The 17,965-nt window shown below is 53.1% G+C and overlaps 1 protein-coding gene across 2 annotated transcripts in view; it reads right to left on the bottom strand.

The window, feature by feature from the left end:
- Nucleotides 1-1,404: 1,404 nt before the first annotated feature.
- RNASET2 (ribonuclease T2) overlaps nucleotides 1,405-17,965 on the bottom strand; it is an 18,628-nt gene continuing 2,067 nt past the window's right edge. Inside the window, exons 3-10 of one of the 2 annotated variants that reach the window (XM_025866478.2) lie at nucleotides 17,681-17,741; nucleotides 15,988-16,043; nucleotides 14,614-14,671; nucleotides 11,749-11,816; nucleotides 8,085-8,198; nucleotides 5,019-5,064; nucleotides 3,251-3,325; nucleotides 1,405-1,843 (exon numbers count right to left, since the gene is read on the bottom strand). In XM_025866478.2, the coding sequence (XP_025722263.1) occupies nucleotides 1,667-1,843; nucleotides 3,251-3,325; nucleotides 5,019-5,064; nucleotides 8,085-8,198; nucleotides 11,749-11,816; nucleotides 14,614-14,671; nucleotides 15,988-16,043; nucleotides 17,681-17,741 (655 nt within the window). In that variant the 3' untranslated portion in view covers nucleotides 1,405-1,666. The remainder of the gene's footprint in view (nucleotides 1,844-3,250; nucleotides 3,326-5,018; nucleotides 5,065-8,084; nucleotides 8,199-11,748; nucleotides 11,817-14,613; nucleotides 14,672-15,987; nucleotides 16,044-17,680; nucleotides 17,742-17,965) is intronic. The other variant, XM_025866479.2, reaches the window with a different exon arrangement.

Genomic DNA, 17,965 nt, shown 5'->3' on the forward strand with positions numbered 1-17,965 from the left:
GAGACCAGTAGCCAGACAGGTCTTGTCTGTGGTCCGTGTGGTGGGTTCTAATGCCCACGACTGGTGAGTGTGACCTTATTTGGAAATAGGGTCTTTACAGATGTAATCAAGTCAAAATGAGGTTGTGAGGGTGGCTCTAGTCCAGTAGGACTGGTGTCGTTCCGAGAGAAAGGAGAGGGGGATCTGACACAGACAGGCACACGGGGAGAGGCCACAGGAGGCCAGAGGCCGGGGCTGAGGTGAAGTCTCCACCTGTGGGGGAGTGCCAGGAGCTGGAAGGGACAAAGGAGGGCTCCCCCACAAGTGTTCAGAGCGAGCGCGGCCCTGCCCGCACCTTGGTCGCAGAGGTCTGGCCTCCAGAACCATAAAGGAATAAATTTCTGTTGTTTTTAAGCCACTCAGTTTGTGGTCCTTTGTTACGGCAGCCCTGGGAACATACAGAGATGCACCCTGTGCGGAAATAAAATTAGGACTTGCTCTGAGGAGAAATCCAGCATCTTTTAAAAAATCTTCTTGCTTGCAATTGGGATCAGTCATGCCTGTTCACTAACACTAACCCTAAGACACGAAAGGAAACGTCAGTGCTTCCTCACAGCATGACCTTTTGTAGCCATTCAATTCAGTAGGTTTTTTTGTTAGAGGCGGTTATTTTGAAAACACGGCTGTCCTTAGGGCGAAGCGAGTTGGTGTTCCGAGGTTCACAGAGGCAACTCTATTTCAAGTGCTTGATGAGAAAGGAACTACGACGGCATCAACCTGACAACCTGACGAAGACGAACAGAGGGGTCCTCTTTTCTCCCCCACGGCCAAACACGTCTCGGAAGGGCAGAGACCAAGGGCGGGTCACGGTGCGAGGGGCTGCATTTCACAGAGCGTCAGGTGTCCTCGCTTCGCAGACGGAGCCGCCGTGCAGCAGGGGGGCAGCCTGCGCGGCGGCGGGGGGCGCCGCGGCGTCCTGCACAAAGGGAAGGGCGCAGTCTCGGGGGGCGGGCATGGGGCGCCGCCCCCCACGGCTACCCTGCGTCACTGCGCGCTCCGAGCCCCGATTCATCAGCGGCCCCACCAGGCTGCGGCTGGGCTGCCTCCTCTCAGAGACGAACCCAAACAGGGCCTGCCCTGATGTCGTGCAGCCCCCGACCGGGTGGGGATGCTGGCTGGCAGGTCCCCTGCAGCGCCCCCCGGGGCGTCTCTCCTGCCCGCGCCAGGCACCAAGGGAACGCGGGTGAACATGTTCCGAGCTAGGAGGTGAGACGCCCACCCACCGCTGGCCGGATCCCAGCCTGAGAACAGGCCCCGCGCGACCCCCCACGCCAAGGAGGCCGCCTGCTCGGAATCCCCACTGTGTGCCCACCTCCAAGGGGGCCTGCCGAGCCCAGGACGCCAAGGAGTATAATAAAGAAGAAAGAAAGAAAATCTGTATCCTTTATTCCAAGCACAAAGCCTCTGCCGAGGCGTGGGAGGCTTCCTTTCTCCCGTGCGCCCGTGCTCTGCCCAGATTTACAGGTACAGCGTCAGCGCACCGGCGGGAAGGGAAACGCGAATCAGAACAGCCCTGCAGTAAAGACGCTCGCAAACGCACCGTTCCGCTTGGCAGCCGCTCTCTGACGGGCAGCGGTTTGTGCATCTCTCCAGCTTTTCGAAACAACATCCCCGTGGCCTGTGGGCGTCAGGGAGCGGTCTGCTGGGGCGGGGGGTAGAAGGCCGGGCCGTCCTCGCAGACCTCCAGCCCCGGGCCCCCGGCCCCCCCGGCCCCCCCGGGCTCCCCCGGCTCCGTGCAGTTCCGTAGCCGCAGCTCCTTGGTGAAGCACAGTTCGATCTGACCAATTGTCTGCACCTCCTCACCCTAAACACAGAAAATGAGGGACGTCTGAGAATTTGGATCCCGGAGGATCACCTGTTCTGTGGTCATCAAGTCTCTGAATCTGAAGAGACAAGGGGGGACTCCAGGGGCCAGCAACGAGTGGGGACCCCCCACTCTGTCCAGCAGCGACCAGCGGGGGGGCCGCAGGGCTTGCCGCCCGGTCACCACCCAGATGTCTCCCGTGCCAGCCTGGTGGCCTCGTGGGAGGGGACACCGCTTGAACCTGAGGAACGTGCACCTCTGTGCACACAGCATAGGCATCATGGCGTTGGGAGACATGGGTTTGTAGAATAAATGGGTCAAAGGACCCTACTGCTCAAAGAATTTAAGTCTTTATCGAAGCTGCCAAAAGAAACTACAGTCCCTGTATCCACTAGACAAGTATCTACGGTTAAAATGAATGAGACTAATAATGGAAAGCCTGAGAAAATCTCTAACTCAGAAACGTTTCCTACACCCGCCTCCTTCACTGTCCCTGCCAGAGCACGTGTGTTCTTGTTGTGGGGAAGTCTCAAGAAAACAAACCCTATTCGAGCACGGCATCGAAGAGCAGTGTGTGTGTGGGGGGGGGGGGGGGGGTGTGTGGGTGTGTGCGGTGTGTGTGTGTGGGTGGGTGTCTGTGTGTGTGTGGGGGGTGTGTGTGTGTGGGGGGTGGGTGTGTGCGTGTGTGTGTGGGTGTGTGTGGGTGTGGGTGTGGGTGTGTGTGATTTTTTTTTGACTCCAGTACAGTTAACATACAGTGTCATGTATGTTTCGGTGTGCAATACAGCGATTCAGCACCTCCATCCGACAGCTGGTGCTCATCACAAGTGCCCTCCTTCACCCCCATCACCTGTTCCCCATCCCCCACCCCCACCCCCTCTGGTGACCAGCAGCACGTTCTCTAGAGTCAAGAGTCTCTCTCTTGGTTTCTCTGTTTTTCCTTTGCTTGTCTGTTTGTTTGTTTCTTAAATTCCACACAGGAGTGAAATCACATGGTATTTGTCTTTCTCTGCCTTATTTGGATTCGCATCATAGTCTCTAGCTCCATCCACATTGTTGCAAATGACAAGATCTCATTCTTTTTTATGGCTGAGTAATATTCCACTGTGTATACACATCTTTATCCATGCATTAGTCGATGGACACCTGGGCTGCTTCCACAGTTTGGCTATTGTAGATGATACCGCTGTAAACAGGGGGGCGCATGTGTCCCTTCGAATCCGTGTCTAACCATCTGCGATTTTTAAAGTGCACACAGCATTACCTGTATGCACACACTCCCACACACATGCACACACACACATCTCTGCCCCTGGGAACTCTATGGTGAGCACACAGATGCTGACTACGTTGAACCTGTCTTCTCGATAAAGACAGAGCAACAAAACATAGCACAGCACCTCTGACCTGTTTTGGTGGCAGACACTGGACTTTAGGTATGACTCCGTATATGCCGGCAAGGGCGTCTTTAATATCTGAAATCTGAAATGAAATAAAATGCATTAGAAATACTTGGACAGAGGCGGTGTAAGGGCTCCACCCCATGCACACGGGACACTCCGGCTTCCACGCGCACAAACACGCACAGCTGACCACAGGGCACAGTCCTCCGGGCACTCTGGGCTCGCAGACAAGACCCCGGGGACAGGCTGTCAGCCACCTGGGCTCCACCCTCAGACCACAGTGGCCCCCACATGTGCGCCACAGTCTCCACTCTCCCCCCTGCCCTGAGCTTCTGTCCACACCCAGAACCTAGGGGCTGCGTGCAATAGATCGGACCAACTTTCACGGGCCAGGACTCCTGTCTGAGCTCACATCTTGCTGCTTCTGAACCTAACAAAGTGCCTGCAGCACAGACAGGGAGCTCAAGACATTAGTTGTCCTTGGTGCTTTTACTGTCATTGAAATCCGTTCTCTGATAGGCACATTCTGGGCAAAAATGTAAACATAGTCCCTCTACCTGCTTGAACATGAACCCCGAGGGCCGAGGGGGCCCTGCAAACCCTCTCTCTCCTGGGGCAGCTGACACTGTCTCCCCAAGGTCGCTGTTCCCTCCCAGCCCCACTCTCGCTGCAGGCCAGACATCAAGCAGAAGATCAAGATCTGACCAAGATCAAGCGGAAACCGGCTACAGGGTGGAGCACAGATGCCAGGGAGCACAGCAGAAATGCCGACCGATTTCATAGTCAGGAGACCTAAATGAGAGCTCGGTGTGCAGCCGGGAGACGGGAAACCAGGGATTGCTAAAATCAGTACCTTTAATTCTTTTTGAATCCCAGGAGATTAAATCGGCTTATATAGAGAACACATCAGGTTCTCTTAACGCAGGAGTCAGCAAGCTTACTGTGCGAAGGGCCACAGGAAGTACTTCAGGCTCCGAGGGTCACTCAAGTGTCTTTCCGTGGGACACCTGCCCACGGGGTGTGATCACGGGGGACGGTAAAGGAACCCGCCGGGCCGTGAGCCAGTAAGACTCCCTTTATGAAAACAGGCTATCCTGGGTGGAAAACAGTTTGCATATGCTTACCAGACAATAAGATCTGGTCTGTTTAAATTTCTGTAGTTTTGGGCGCCTGGGTGGCTCAGTTGGTTCAGCGACTGCCCTCGGCTCAGGTCATGGTCCTGGAGTCCCGGGATCGAGTCCCGCATCGGGCTCCCTGCTCAGCGGGCAGTCTGCTCCTCCCTCTGACCCTCTTCCCTCTCGTGCTCTCTGTCTCTCACTCTCCCTCTCTCAAATAAATAAATAAAATGTTTAAAAAAAATAAAATTAAAAAATTAAAAAAAATAAATTTCTGTAGTTTTATCATGAAAACAAAACAAAACAAAAATCTTAGGCTTCTTCCTCAAACAAAATATTATAAAACGGAATGTGCTTTTCAAACCACTTACTCCCCTGCCCTGTGCGAGCCTGGAACACGCTTCTCACCGAGGGACCATGAACCTAGGCTTCAAGGTTTACGCAGCTTTCAGATCACACTCAATGTGCACTGGGAAACAAGATATAAATAAAGCCTACTTGGAAACATAATAGTCAAATAGGAGAGGGCTTGTTCGAGTCACTTTAAAACCCAAGTGCGGTGCTCAGGCTGCAGACACTCTACCGTGGGTGGGTGGATGCTAGGTGTCCTCAGGTGGCAGACACACATTCAGTTACGAAGCTGAAAGCAAGACTTACCTGGTAGTAATTGATAGATGGCTTTATTCCCAATTTTTGGAGCATGCTAAAATTTAAATTAAAAAAAATTAGCTGTATAATAACATACATTTTCCTTTCTTGTTCTTTTAAAACATATTTCCTAATAAAAATGAAGACACTCTTAAAAGAAAGCACTTATTTTCTATTGCTTTGGGCAATAAATCTGTGAGCAAGGACAGCACATAAATGGGACTCGGGCTTCCCTGACGACCCCTCCCCACAGCGCACCCACTGCGGATCTCTCTCCCAGCACCCGGACGGTTCTCGACAGTGGCCAGACGGCCCGTACCCACTGGAGTTGGCACACACATTACCACCTATTTGCCAAGCCTGCTTCAAAAGATAGTTAGCAACTGATTTTGGATTCTAGGCTCATCCTAGAAAACCACACTTGGTCAAATCTTTAAATACATTCAACACCCACAGACTTGAATCATTTCCTAAAGCATATGGTTTTGACCAGCTATCCCATCAAAATACCATATGACTAATTTACCTATTAAATGATGGAGCACAATATAAACAATTCTCAGATTTAACAGTCCCGAAACAACACTTGAGCCTCCATCACGTCTCCCTGGATTATCCGGGCTATGACCACCCAGAGCAGACGTAAGACCCGCGCTGCCTCTCTGGACAAGGACATCGTCAGATGAGTCTGCCCGAGGAAAACCGGACTGACCAGGGCACGCCTCCTCCAGCCGTGATTTCTGGCAACAGCATATATTGTGTTAACAAGACAGCGTTTGTAAAGACAGCACACCACCAAGTGTCTGGATCTCTGCTGTAGCGCTCCTGGCCTAGGCGGCAGGAGGTGGTGGGCAAGGGTCCTTGGAGCCTAGAAATAAATGTGCCCACGGCCTGTCCTCATGCTATCTGCGCAGTGTAAACACCAGATTTCAAAAGCTCTGGCTCCAGAAATGGAAAACTTAGCAAATTTTAAATATTTATTTCAAGTTGCAGTATTTTGGATACATTGAGTTAAATAATATAAAATCAATTTCACTGGTTTCTTTTTGGTCTTTTTAATGCGGTACTAGAAAATTTTAAGTTACATATGTGGTTTGCATTATTTTTCTACTGGGCAGTGTTGCTGAAGAGCCCGAGTCAGGTCACCAAGGAAGTGAGGCAGAGAGAGAGAAATATTTGGGGAAGCCTGGCATTCAGCCCAGATTAGTCTATATAATGTTTTCTATGGCGTTAAGATTAGATTGGCATTAATTTCCTGGCCCGTGTCTGTGGGTTATCTAAGATCCCTGGTTCACGATACTTTGCATTTTTCAGGTTTGCTACCTTCATATTATAAAGTGAATAAAACACTGCTAGTTTATGATAACATGACAGGCTTCCCTCTGAGAAAAAGATAATCTGTGGTAAGGGTTTATAATATAGAGAAAAATACAAGATCCCTTGTATTTTGTGAGTACTGAGATTTTTAGATTTTCCTTGGAGGAACGGGGAAAGAATATACTTTCTCTACAACTCTATTCCCATGTAGTCTGACAGACCTCATCTCCCCCGCAGAGCGTTGTGCTCAGCAGGCCCCGAGCGCACGTTTCTGCAGGAGGAATAAGCAGGCGCCCCCAGCAGTGGTGAGGGCCTTGCCGACGCTGCAGCGACCCCAGGACTGGGGATCCTGCACACGTGTGTGCACATGGAAAGCTACAGAGATTCAGAAAGTGTAAACAGGAGGTACTTAACAGTTGTTGGACGAAAGGACGAATTATTTAGATGTTTTATATAAAGCCTTTCAGCGGTCCCCATTCACTGCCCTTTTCCTGACTGAGCAGAACTGGGCTTGGGCAGTGAGCCGGACCTCGCGCTGCTCAGGCGTCAGGAAAACCTGGGGCAGCCTCCTCTCTGCAGACGGCTCGCGAGTGGACCCCGCTCTGCCGGTCTGCACCGCGGAAACTCTCCCAGGCAACCCTCACGAGGATGTCTGCACTGGGTATCACCTGCACTTTTGGGGTGAGGAAATGTTCCCAAAGGTCTTGCTCTTGCTATGAGAAGAGCCTGCAGAGAAGCCCAGCACGCGGGAGCCGGGACGCATGGCTGGTGTGTACGCCCGAGCGGTGGTCCTCAGTCCTGCGGGTCCGAGAGCAGGAAGGCGTGGGAACCTGCGGGGACCCCTCCGTCATCTTCCGGCACGGAGACGTAGAAACTACACAGGGCACAACGGGCCAGTGGCAGGCGCAGGATCCCAGGCACACGTGGCTCTGAGGACTCCTTTGCAGGGCGTAGCTCAGGCAGTCTTGTTCTCCCCCCGGGGCGCTCGCCCCTCCCCACCCAGATCCCAGTGACACAGGGGACCGGCTGTGCCCCTGTGCGCCGGGGGAGTAGAGCGCATGTGCAGAGAACGGCTGCGGGCCTACACATCTTCTGAGCAGATGTGGTTCACAAGCTTAAACACAGGTGAATAGCAAAGGCGCTCAGTAGGATTCTGGCTTCTTCTAACTAAAGCAAACTATCTAATTTCCTGTCCTGGTCTTTAAAACGAGGTCACAGGTTTATTATGTGACCACTTAAATGAAGAAAAGCAAGAATTCCCCGCACACCTGGTCACCAGAAATGCTCAGACAGTGGACGGCCAGCCTCACCCCCAGCTCTCGGTCACGGGCCGGGCAGGATGAGCAGGTGGGGCCCTGGCCCTCAGCAGGGCCATCCGGAGGGGGTTTTTACGAGTTCTGGGTCTGGGTAATTTCTAGGCTCCGAGGACCCCTGCCTACTACCTCCTCCTGCTTGTTCCAGAAACACTAGAGCAGAGATCCGAACACTTAGTGATGCACGGTCTTTACAAAACCTGCCGTGTTAATGCAATAGCTTTTCGTCAGAAATCCCGGCTGAAAGACGCGTGCCCTGGTCAGTCTTGTTTCCTCTGGCCAACTCACCGTCCGACGACGTCCGAGCCCAGACAGGGCCCTACGTCTCCGAGGCTGCTCTACGTGACCACGGCCCAGACTGACCTGCAAGGCTGGGTGGGAGATGCTAGGATTCCTCAGGACGGTTCCGCGCCCTGTGAGGGCCAGGCCCCAGGGGGCCCCCTACCTGTTAAGCGCCAGCCCCTGGTACAGGTCCAGGCTTCCACCGAAGTATTTCTTCTGTGAGTTGAGGGCGTCTACCTGGGCGGCACAGGTGCCGTGCTTCTCCCACTCGTGCTTCCTGGGAGAGTGTTTTCAACAATCTCCGGTTAAAAGTCATGAAACAGATTCACAATGAAGAGTTCACACCTACGACAGGATATTCGCACGCACGTTGTTTCTTTTACGAATAAAGAGGCTAAGATTCCTTATGTGCAACGGGCCCGACTCGTGAGCCCCCTGCGCCAGGGAATGAGGCCCCAGGGGACAGAGTCCGGTCTCCAGAGGGCGCTCATCTCCCTGCAGCCCCTCCCTGCAGTCAGGGACAACTCACTCCGGTGACTCAGCAGGAACCCCCGCTGAGGAAAAACAAAGCGCCCCCACGCAGGCAGGCACCCAGCCATCACGGGGCCTGGGTGTTCCACTTCACAGGGACGCCAACCGGTCCTTTCTTTATTTTTTAATTTTATTTTTTATTTTTTTAAGATTTTATTTTGTTTATTTGATAGAGAGACAGCGGGAGAGGGAACACAAGCAGGGGGAGCGGGAGAGGGAGAAGCAGGCTTCCCGCCGAGCAGGGAGCCCGATGTGGGGCTCGATCCCAGGACCCTGGGACCATGACCTGAGCCGAAGGCAGACGCCCAACGACTGAGCCACCCAGGTGCCCCCGACCGGTCCTTTCTAGGCAGCTAGCCGAGTAGAGGGAGCAGTGCTACCTCCTGAGAACGCCGCAGGCCCGCTCCCCATCTCCGCCTCTGCCCATCACGACCGTGTACTTGTCCGCCCACAGACAGAACTCCAACAGAACACACGAACAGCAATATGGGTTCGAGAAGAATATTGTTGATAGAATTCCCCATGTTCTGTTGCAGTTAACTAGGAAATTTCACATTCTTCTGCAAGCCAACAATACTGCTGGCTTAGAAATGGGGAAACTGAGGCAGAGGGGCTGGCGAGGCGCCCTGCTGAGGCCACTCGGCCCGGAAGTCCCAGAGTCTGCAGCTGAACGGCACTCTGGACTCTACAGCCGGGGCCCCTCCGGCTGCACTGCGGCGCCATCCCAACACCCCAGCAACGTGGGGTGCACCGCCTTCACAATCGCGGACACTGTCGAGTGGGACGTTAGCCATCATTAGCGTGGGAACATGGAAGGGGCATTCATGAAGGCGTCCCAGTGTCCAGTGGGACGTTAGCCATCATTAGCGTGGGAACATGGAAGGGGCATTCATGAAGGCGTCCTATGCTGTCTTACAGAAGTGAGATCTGAATGGACACTGATGCGTCAGTAAAGCTCATCCACAGGGCCAGTGTTAAATGACAAGTTGCTCCAGCCCAAGAAAACGGCGTGGGAACAGCTACCTTTCTTCATCTACCACGGTTTCTGGGGTGAATTATTTCCACAGAGTAGAAAAAGGAGTTTCTTTCCGACTAGATGAAAATGGAACCCGAATTACAGACGCCCTCGTTTCTGCGGAGCTGGAATCATTCTAGAACCTGTCATACAGGGTGCTGGCGGAGCAATGAGCTTCGTGCCGTTCCCCGCACATAAGACATATTCAATAAATGTCAGTTGTTATTACGTTTGGATCAAGCTCGGCTTAAGGATCAGAATCTATTAGAGCATTGTTAGCGTACATCCAGCGTTGACTCCCACATCACTTGGAATTGGACAGTTTGCATTTAACACGAAATGGTCAGTTACCGGGCAGAGGTGCCCATCCTGTGGCCCTGTCGCCCGCCAGGAGGGCACACGAGCAGGCCCGGGGGCTGCCCTCTGGGATGAGAGGTGGGGGCTCCTCTGGGACACTGAGGCCCAGGACACCTCCCACAGTGAGGCTGCTCGCCAAACTGGGCCTCACTCAACTCTCATTCTTTGCACAAGCATCAAAAACAGAAATCCTACTTCGCAGGGGGCTCTGTCCATGGCATTTTTCAATGTGGCAAATTTTATGAATAGATTTAATCTTAGAGAATGATCTCGAGCATAAAGTAAAACCAAGACCATGTACTCTGCATACTTGCTTCCTATTTGGGATAAAAGAGGACAGTTTTTGGACAGGAGCCCTCCTCCACCCCCAGCCCCCAACGACGAAGCCGAGGTGGACAGGCCTGAGTGCCTCCAGGACCCTCTAGAAACTCACACAGCAAAGGGAATTTGGGCAACAGGGAAGCATGACCCAACGCCGCACGCAGGGGGCCAGTGACGGTGACTGCCCTGTACGCGGGCGCTCCAGGAGCATAAATACTAAGGAGAGTGGGACAGTCACCTCTGAGTTTACAACAGAAGTTTTTAGATGTGCTACTTACTATCCAACCTGAAAAAGTATCATTTTGCCTTTACAGAGCACAAACACATGTGTACTCTGCCCACACTATTACATGTTCAAGGACCAGCTCGGACCGCCTTCTTTATGGGTGTTTGTTGATTTACTGTTAAGTCACCTGGCAGCAACAATCTGACTGATGGTGTCATGGAACACATCGGAACAAGTGGAAACTATACTCGGCATACTTTGCACAGATTCGGCATTTTACGTGCACTGTGAAGTGCTGTAGACGGTTTCCCCTGCGTTCCCCTATGCCCCCACTCTGGCTCAGCTGGGCGACAAGTTCTGGGAAAGCGTTCTCTGGAATGCAGCTGTGCGGAACATGTGTCGGAGACCCGGGCCATTCCTCTCCCTAACCCTGAGTGCTTCTCCTGTTGAAGAGACCTGGGGGGCAGACCTCAGGGCCACACCTCTGCCACACTTGTCGGCCTAAGCACCAGGGAGCCCGGGGGACAGGCACCCCGTGCCCCTCCATGGTTTCAGAAAGCTTCCGTCTACACTTAATTCCTTTCCTGGATGTTCCACACACAAATATTTCCAAACTGAATTAATCATTTTGGACAAAATCTGAATAATTGCAATGTGAATTATAAACTGCCACACTGGAGCGAGGCAGAGACAATAATTATTTTTGGTTAATATAACGTAAATAAAAGGAATGTTCATTTTACCTTCTTCAAAAGCAATGACTTAAAAAGCTACCTTGAGTTAAACACAGCATCTTTCTCCTTGGCTCAGCTCCCACTACACTTAAAGATGTTTCTGCGGTTCGAGCCGCAGGTGGGACCCCACCCTGTCCTCCCTAAGTCGTAGCACGGGACCGTGATCTTCTGAAGTGCCTCTTCTTCTTCCCTGATGTATCTCGAGACAACAGCACAAAGTCTTTAAGAAACATTCTCTCCTGCCTGCGTCAAAGCGACTGCCCCTTAGGTACCCACGTATTTGTTTTAATGAAACCTCAGGAAAGGAGAGTCTAAAACAAAGTGATGAATGAAATAGCGGATTAAGAGCAACTCTATAAATTCCACTTGCCTGCACTTTTTTTTTTTTTCCAAACACCCAGCACAGAACCCAACGCGGGGCTCGAACTCACAACCCTGATATCAAGACCTAAGCTGAGATCAAGAGTCAGATGCTTAACTGAGTCACCCGGGCGCCCCTCGCTCACATTTTTTATCTATTGGAGAAAGGCCCTGAAAATGGCATATCCCAAATAAAAGGTGGCTCACACATCCGCGCCTCAGAAGGGCGGCCCCGAGGTCTGTCCCTGCGCCCCCAGCCCGAGCCTGCAGCTCTTGCACTCACCAGAAATGGCTGTGATTTAGTGGATGGATCACATCAGGCCAGTACATCTTCATTTTGGGCAGAAGGTCCTGTGCATTAAAAAAAAAAAAAAAAAAAATCTGTGTAGGACCTAACAACTCAAAACCTAGAAGGCAAATCTGATAAACCAATACATTAAATACGAACTGTCCTCTGTTAAGCAATAACAGTCAGGTGAGTAAAATGATTTCTTACCACATATATAAAAGTGAAATCTAATCATGAAAGTGCATTGGAAAATAGGAGTACGCAGAGGGGGTGGGTAAACACACGGTGGTTCACCCAGACAAGGGAATGTTAGCTCTAACGAGAAACCAGCCATCAAGTGACGAAAGAACACGGAAGAGCCTTCCATGCACATCACTGAGTGGAAGATGCCAATGTGAAAAGGCTGTGAGTCCCGATGTGTGCTACTCTGGAAACGACAAGAGTACAGAGACAGTGAAGGGTCAGTGGTGTGAGGGGCTGGGGGAGGGAGGGGTAGTGGGAGAACGCAGGATTTTAGGGCAGGGAGACGCCTCTGTACATGGTATAACGGGGGATGCACGTCATTACGTATCTGTCAAAACCTGTAAAACTCTGTGACAGGGCGAGCCTACTGGGAACTGCACAGCGTCTGCTAGCGATGAAGTACCCATTCCGTGACAAGCGTCCCGCATGAACGCAAGGTGTCAACCACAGCGGACATGGTCTGTGTGTTCAGGGGACATACATGGGAACTCTGCACTTGCCACTTAATTTTTCTGCTTTAGGTTTCTGAGCCTGCTGTAAAAAGTAGCATCTACTAATGAAAACACACACCACAAAACTCAGGTTCTCCTTTCCCCCAAGAGGAGCTCCTCTGGGCTGGGTGGGCTGTGCTCTACACATAGTTGCTCTAAATTGCACAGCGTTCAGGTTTACTTTTCAATTTCTACAAACCCACTAGACCAGAAATAAGGTTCACTTAAAATAGTGTCCAAACAAACTCAGGGCAACCTTGCTTTCCCCTATTTGCCACCGCCCCCCGCTACCCGCCAGCCACCGGACAACCGCACACCCCGCGCGTCCCCTGCCTGGTGAGCCTTGCCCCCACGCTCCCACAGCCGAGCTTCCCGGGAAGCCGTCTGCCTCACTGATTCCATGTCCCACCGTCTTGCACCTCCCACACTCTGGCTCAGCTCCCAACAGCCCTAGAGGAGGGGGGAGTAGGCCACTTTCGTAGGGGACCCACGCTACAACTGGGCTTTCTGGGACACAGCAAGTAACCCAGCAGTGTTTTGAGCAAAGAGTGGCTTGCGGCCACCTCCCCACCTTGCCCAGCAGGCCGCTCGATGGAAAGGGCATTTTCAGCCTTCCTTTTACGAACCCTGTTAGTGCCCCTTCCCGAATCCCCCCTCTCCTGGCTTCCCTCCCCCCCTCCCCTCCTCCGGCTGCTTGCCCCCTGCCCCCCCCCCCGCCCCGCCCCATCTCTGCTCCAGGCTCGGCCCTGCTTCTCCACGCCACCCACGTTCACACCTATGCGCTTCACACCACCTATGTACTGATCGCACCCAAAGTTCATCTCTAGCCCAGACTGCTCCTGTGACAGACACACGTAACCCACCTGGACGTTTCCAGGGCACTTCAAACTCAACACGTGCAAAGCTGACTGTCAACCACACACCTGCCAAAGCCCGGTTCCCCCGCCAGTGCCCCCATGTCAGGAAGGAGGACACCCCCAGCCAAGCCCATACCTAGAGCCCCACGGGAAGCTTCTCTGCCAGCTAGTCACCGAGCCTTGTCCCCTCGACTTCTGAGATCCCCTCGTGCTCTCCATTCCCACGGCCTCTGCCTACTCAGCTCTTCAGGCCTGGCCCATGCCCCACACCAGCTCTCATGCGAGCCAACACGGCAGCCGGGCTCTTTCCCTCCCCGGCGGGAATGCTAGAGGTACCCAGTACATTGTCAATTAATCTGTAATGCCACTGTCGGGTCACGAGGCTCTAAGCAGGAACATCCCCGCGGTATTACGCAAGCTGCAGTGAGTCTGGGAAGGGGGACGTGGGTCTGAGGAACGAGACATCACCAGGCTTTGGGGTGCGCTAATAATTCTTACAGACAGTCCTCAGACTCAGGCCTCTGGGTTCATGCCAGTGAAGGTCCTTACAGGAAGGAAAGAGAAAATACCATGTGGACTAGAACATGTGAAGGGTTTGGAACTTCCTGCCTTGCCCTTTTGGGGGCCATATATTCTTGGGAAGGACCCCCATTCTAGCAAATCCTGATGCCATCTCATGTTTTCAGGGAGGCCCTACCCTGTAAATCCAGGTACTCGTTACCTGACAGAGGACTGACTGGTTACGCGTACAACAAAGTGTCTCAAGAGAACATCTGCTAGCATTGCGGGTAAAAGCCACTCCCTGGGCTATTCGGTAACACAGGCCTTTGTGCTGGGAGGGCCCATCCCTCCCTTTCTGCTCACAGGCCCTCCCTGGAAACCCACCCGCCTACAGCCAGAAAGGACAGGCGTGGTACCCTGTGCCTGTCCTCCAAGCCAGAGAGGTCTAGAAATGCTGACCAGGAGGCACAGGGGACCCGGGACTAACGTGGCCAGCGGGGGGCGGTCGGGGTCGGCTTCACCCTCGTCTGCTGTCACTTCACACAGTTCCCTTTTCGTGGTGTGGGCCCCGGGCAGGGGAGAAAGGTTAGTTTGGATTTAATGTGTGGGATTCTTTTAGGGATTCATAAATCCGGAAAAAGTGCCAGGGGTTGATTCCTGGTGAATACGATTATGATTCCTCATTTGAAAGCATGCCGTTGAGGGTGCACTTCTGAGAAGTTAACCGAGCGCAGCATCTGCAGTGGCGACATAATGAACAGTGTTACCTTAATCTCTTCTAAATTAAAGGGCCATGATCCATTACATTCTTCTGCTTTATCAGGCCTTGAAATTAAAATGAAAAACAACAGCAATTAGTCTTGGTTGAGATGAGCTCCCAATGCAGGAGGAAGCACTACCATTAACGTCTGTGGGAGCATCTGCGGGAGCAAAGGCAGAGACACGCTGAGGCTGTGTGAGTCACTTAACAAAGAACGCTCAGGCAGGGGCGGTCAAGGAACGCGCCCAGGAGCAAGGCTCGCGATGACTCTCGCCCCGGAAGCAAAGGAAACAAGCCGGTAGGGGGAGCTCGGGAGTCAGGCCGGGTCCCAAAGGCTCTGCCCGCTGCCAATCCCCACGCCAACGGGCCCCAGGGAAACTCCCTGTCCTTCCGGGACGATGAGGCTCAATGACGCAGCCTACAGACACTGCTCAGAGTGCCTGCCGATGGCCCAGGCTCAGCTAGCACGGCTTCTTCCTAAAGTCCCAGCACGGATCCCCTCCCTACTTCCCCACGTCTAATTCTGGACGTGTCAACTCCCGGTCTTCAGAGGCAGCTGAGTTCACCAGGCCACCGGATCTACTTCCGAGACCCCCAGCATGTCTCCAGTGTCAACAGGCTGGCCCAGCACCCCGAAACTAGCGCAGCCCCCTGCCGGGATGGGGGCACACTGTGCACCGTCCTCCCAGCTACAAGTGAAGCGGCAGGAACTTCAGCACGACCCGAGGAAGCCTCACTCCCCGAGACTGCAGGATCGCTGACGAGTCTGTGGCAAAGGAGGGGCCGGAGCCGGGTCCCTGGGCCGCAGTCTAATTTGCTGTTCACAGAACCCCATTCCTGAGGAACAAGCACGCACTGACAAAGGCCAGGAGGGCCCCTCCCCCACGGGAGCAGCTGGACAAGGGCATCCCTTTGACAGGCTGACTCATGGGCACAGTTAAACACGACAAATACATGCGCAAAGAGGGAAGAATAAACTACACAAAATGCAGGCAAAACCTGAACGATGAACTCGGGTATCTGTGTACGATGTAGACACATATATGCACGTGTACAAGGCACACACGCTTACTTATTTTTATGCATCTACTTATTGCCCCCAAAGAAGGATAAGATGAGAGGGTGACATCTAGTGACCCCAGCCTGGACCCAGAGTCCCTACCAGCAGATGTAAAAGCTGGATCATCCCTGTTCCACCAAACAGAACTAAGCCACAACAAAATTAGGGTACTGTACAAACAGCGAAGATATTTTAAAACAAGGATTTGGTCCACTGAATAAACTAACAAAAATCACGAGTGTAACTCTTAGGACCAGCCTCAATCTACTTTTGGGTTAGCTAGTCTTTCCCTATTTAAACGTGAACGGCACTAGGGCTTGCCATAATCCGTGGATGGTCCAGTAATCCGGAGGGTCTCTGCAGTCGTTCTCAACCTCCTGCAGAGAAAAGACAGACAGCACATCACTGTTCCGTTGCTTACTGACTGCGGCTTCCAGCCCTGGGGAGCAACCTGGGGGCGGGCGCTCCGTCTGGAAGGAGCGGCCCAATCCTCGATTACATAACACAATTAAAAACTGAGTTTTGCCTTTTTTTATGTGTTCTCAAATTAAGTCAATCTGACGGAAACACACCTATTTGCCCATGCATTTTCTTATCGTGTAATCAAAACTAAATGTTTGAGGGCTCACAGTACCGGCGCAATGAGCTGGTTCAGGCGCCAGGTGTGGATGCGTTAGTGATACGGTTAAGCGTGAACGTTACTGAATATGGACATGAGTGCGAGTGCTCTGGAGCAAAAACGCCAAGGTGAGGATAGGACAATAAAGATAAACTCACGGAGATAAAAGCTCACTAGCATACTCTTTAGGGACCTCCAAACTGTTTAGCTAAATTGGGGAGTTCTTCCAAAACAACCATCAAGAAATGTATCGGCTATGGGACCGATGCCCCCGCGGGGAATAAACCCATGAAAAGCGGGTGTGGGTGTCTGGTGAGGAACAAGTGGGGCTCCGGGCAGATTTTCAAGCCTTTCCTGTGGGGATCACCTTCTGTGGGGAGGCAGCTCTGCCCCAGGTGGGTCTGGTTTAGGAGACTGGCACACAAGGGGGCATGAAAGATACCTGCCACAGACCCGAGAGGGCAGAGAGGCAGAGTGACAAAGTGCAGGATCGGGGCGGGGGGCGTATCGGGCACCTCTCCTGACACCCTGGGCTCCTCCCTCGGGAAAGCAGGGGGCCCATTTCCCGCAGGTGCCCGACTGGTGAAGAGCAAGGTCAGGACCCATGCCGGGGCAGGGGGGGGGTCTTCTGTCGGCCCCACGTCCAGTGTCTCAGATGAGCCTCTAAGGGGTGACTGGGACCCAGGGGCAGCTTTCACTAAATCACCAGCAAGTACCTGTCAGTCCCCGGCACGTGCCCGGAGCACTGAGGACCATGGAGAAAGACACACCAGCCACCGCCCCGTAACACTTATGTCACTCAGGCGGGGAACAAGCCCGGAGACAGCCCCACTGCCCGGGATGACACCAGGGCCAGAGTACCGGGACCCCTTGTCATGGGCACCCTGCGGTGCCCTAACAACGACGTTTCCCTAGCAGAGGATTTTTTTTAAAAATCTCATTTGTGAAGCCTCAAGGTAGGAATGCATTTCAGTGCACAGGAACACACCCACATTTTGTCACAGAAATGCCTCAGCCACCAAAGGACCTTGCTCCCTGCCCCGAGGCAGATCTTCCGGTGTCACCCAACACAGGAGCTCTCCACACACGGCCGGGCCCGCAGGACCCAGGGCTCCCGCGATGTCCCGCCACCAGGGTGGAGAGCTAGATCTCCAACAACACTCAGGGCTGGTCACCACGCTCCATTCTCCGCCCTCCGACACTCCTCACACTGGAGCACAGCAGCAGCACGAGAGGCAGGAGACAATGAGGTGTGAAGTTTAGGAAACTTGACCCAGAGAGAGAAGCCTCGCAGCAGAAGCGAGACAAGGCTACAAATGACAGGCCAGCCCGAGGGCAAACGTGGGCACAGAAACCCACTATGCACGAACGGGCCAGTCGAGGCAAAAAACTCACCTTGCACACCGTTACAGGCCAGTGGTGAACCATAATCAGCTTTTTCCACTCATGGTTGCCACTGTTAAAAGACAAGGAACTTATGTTTCAAGAACTGTTTAAAGAAAAATTAATTCATCCATCCATTTACACCATCATGCATTCAACAAACACGGAGTGATTGTCACGGGCCGGGCGCTATTGCAGGATGGGGCAACGCTGTGAATGAGGGACCGGGTCCCCAGGCACTACCGTGGGACAGGGCCACTGTCCTGAGCGAGGGACCCGGTCCCCAGGGACTACCGC

Source organism: Callorhinus ursinus, unplaced genomic scaffold (genome assembly GCF_003265705.2).
Source record: "Callorhinus ursinus isolate GAN/ISIS: 27379988/994484 unplaced genomic scaffold, GSC_fseal_2.0 scaffold6, whole genome shotgun sequence".
Classification (NCBI taxonomy): Eukaryota; Metazoa; Chordata; class Mammalia; order Carnivora; family Otariidae; genus Callorhinus; species Callorhinus ursinus.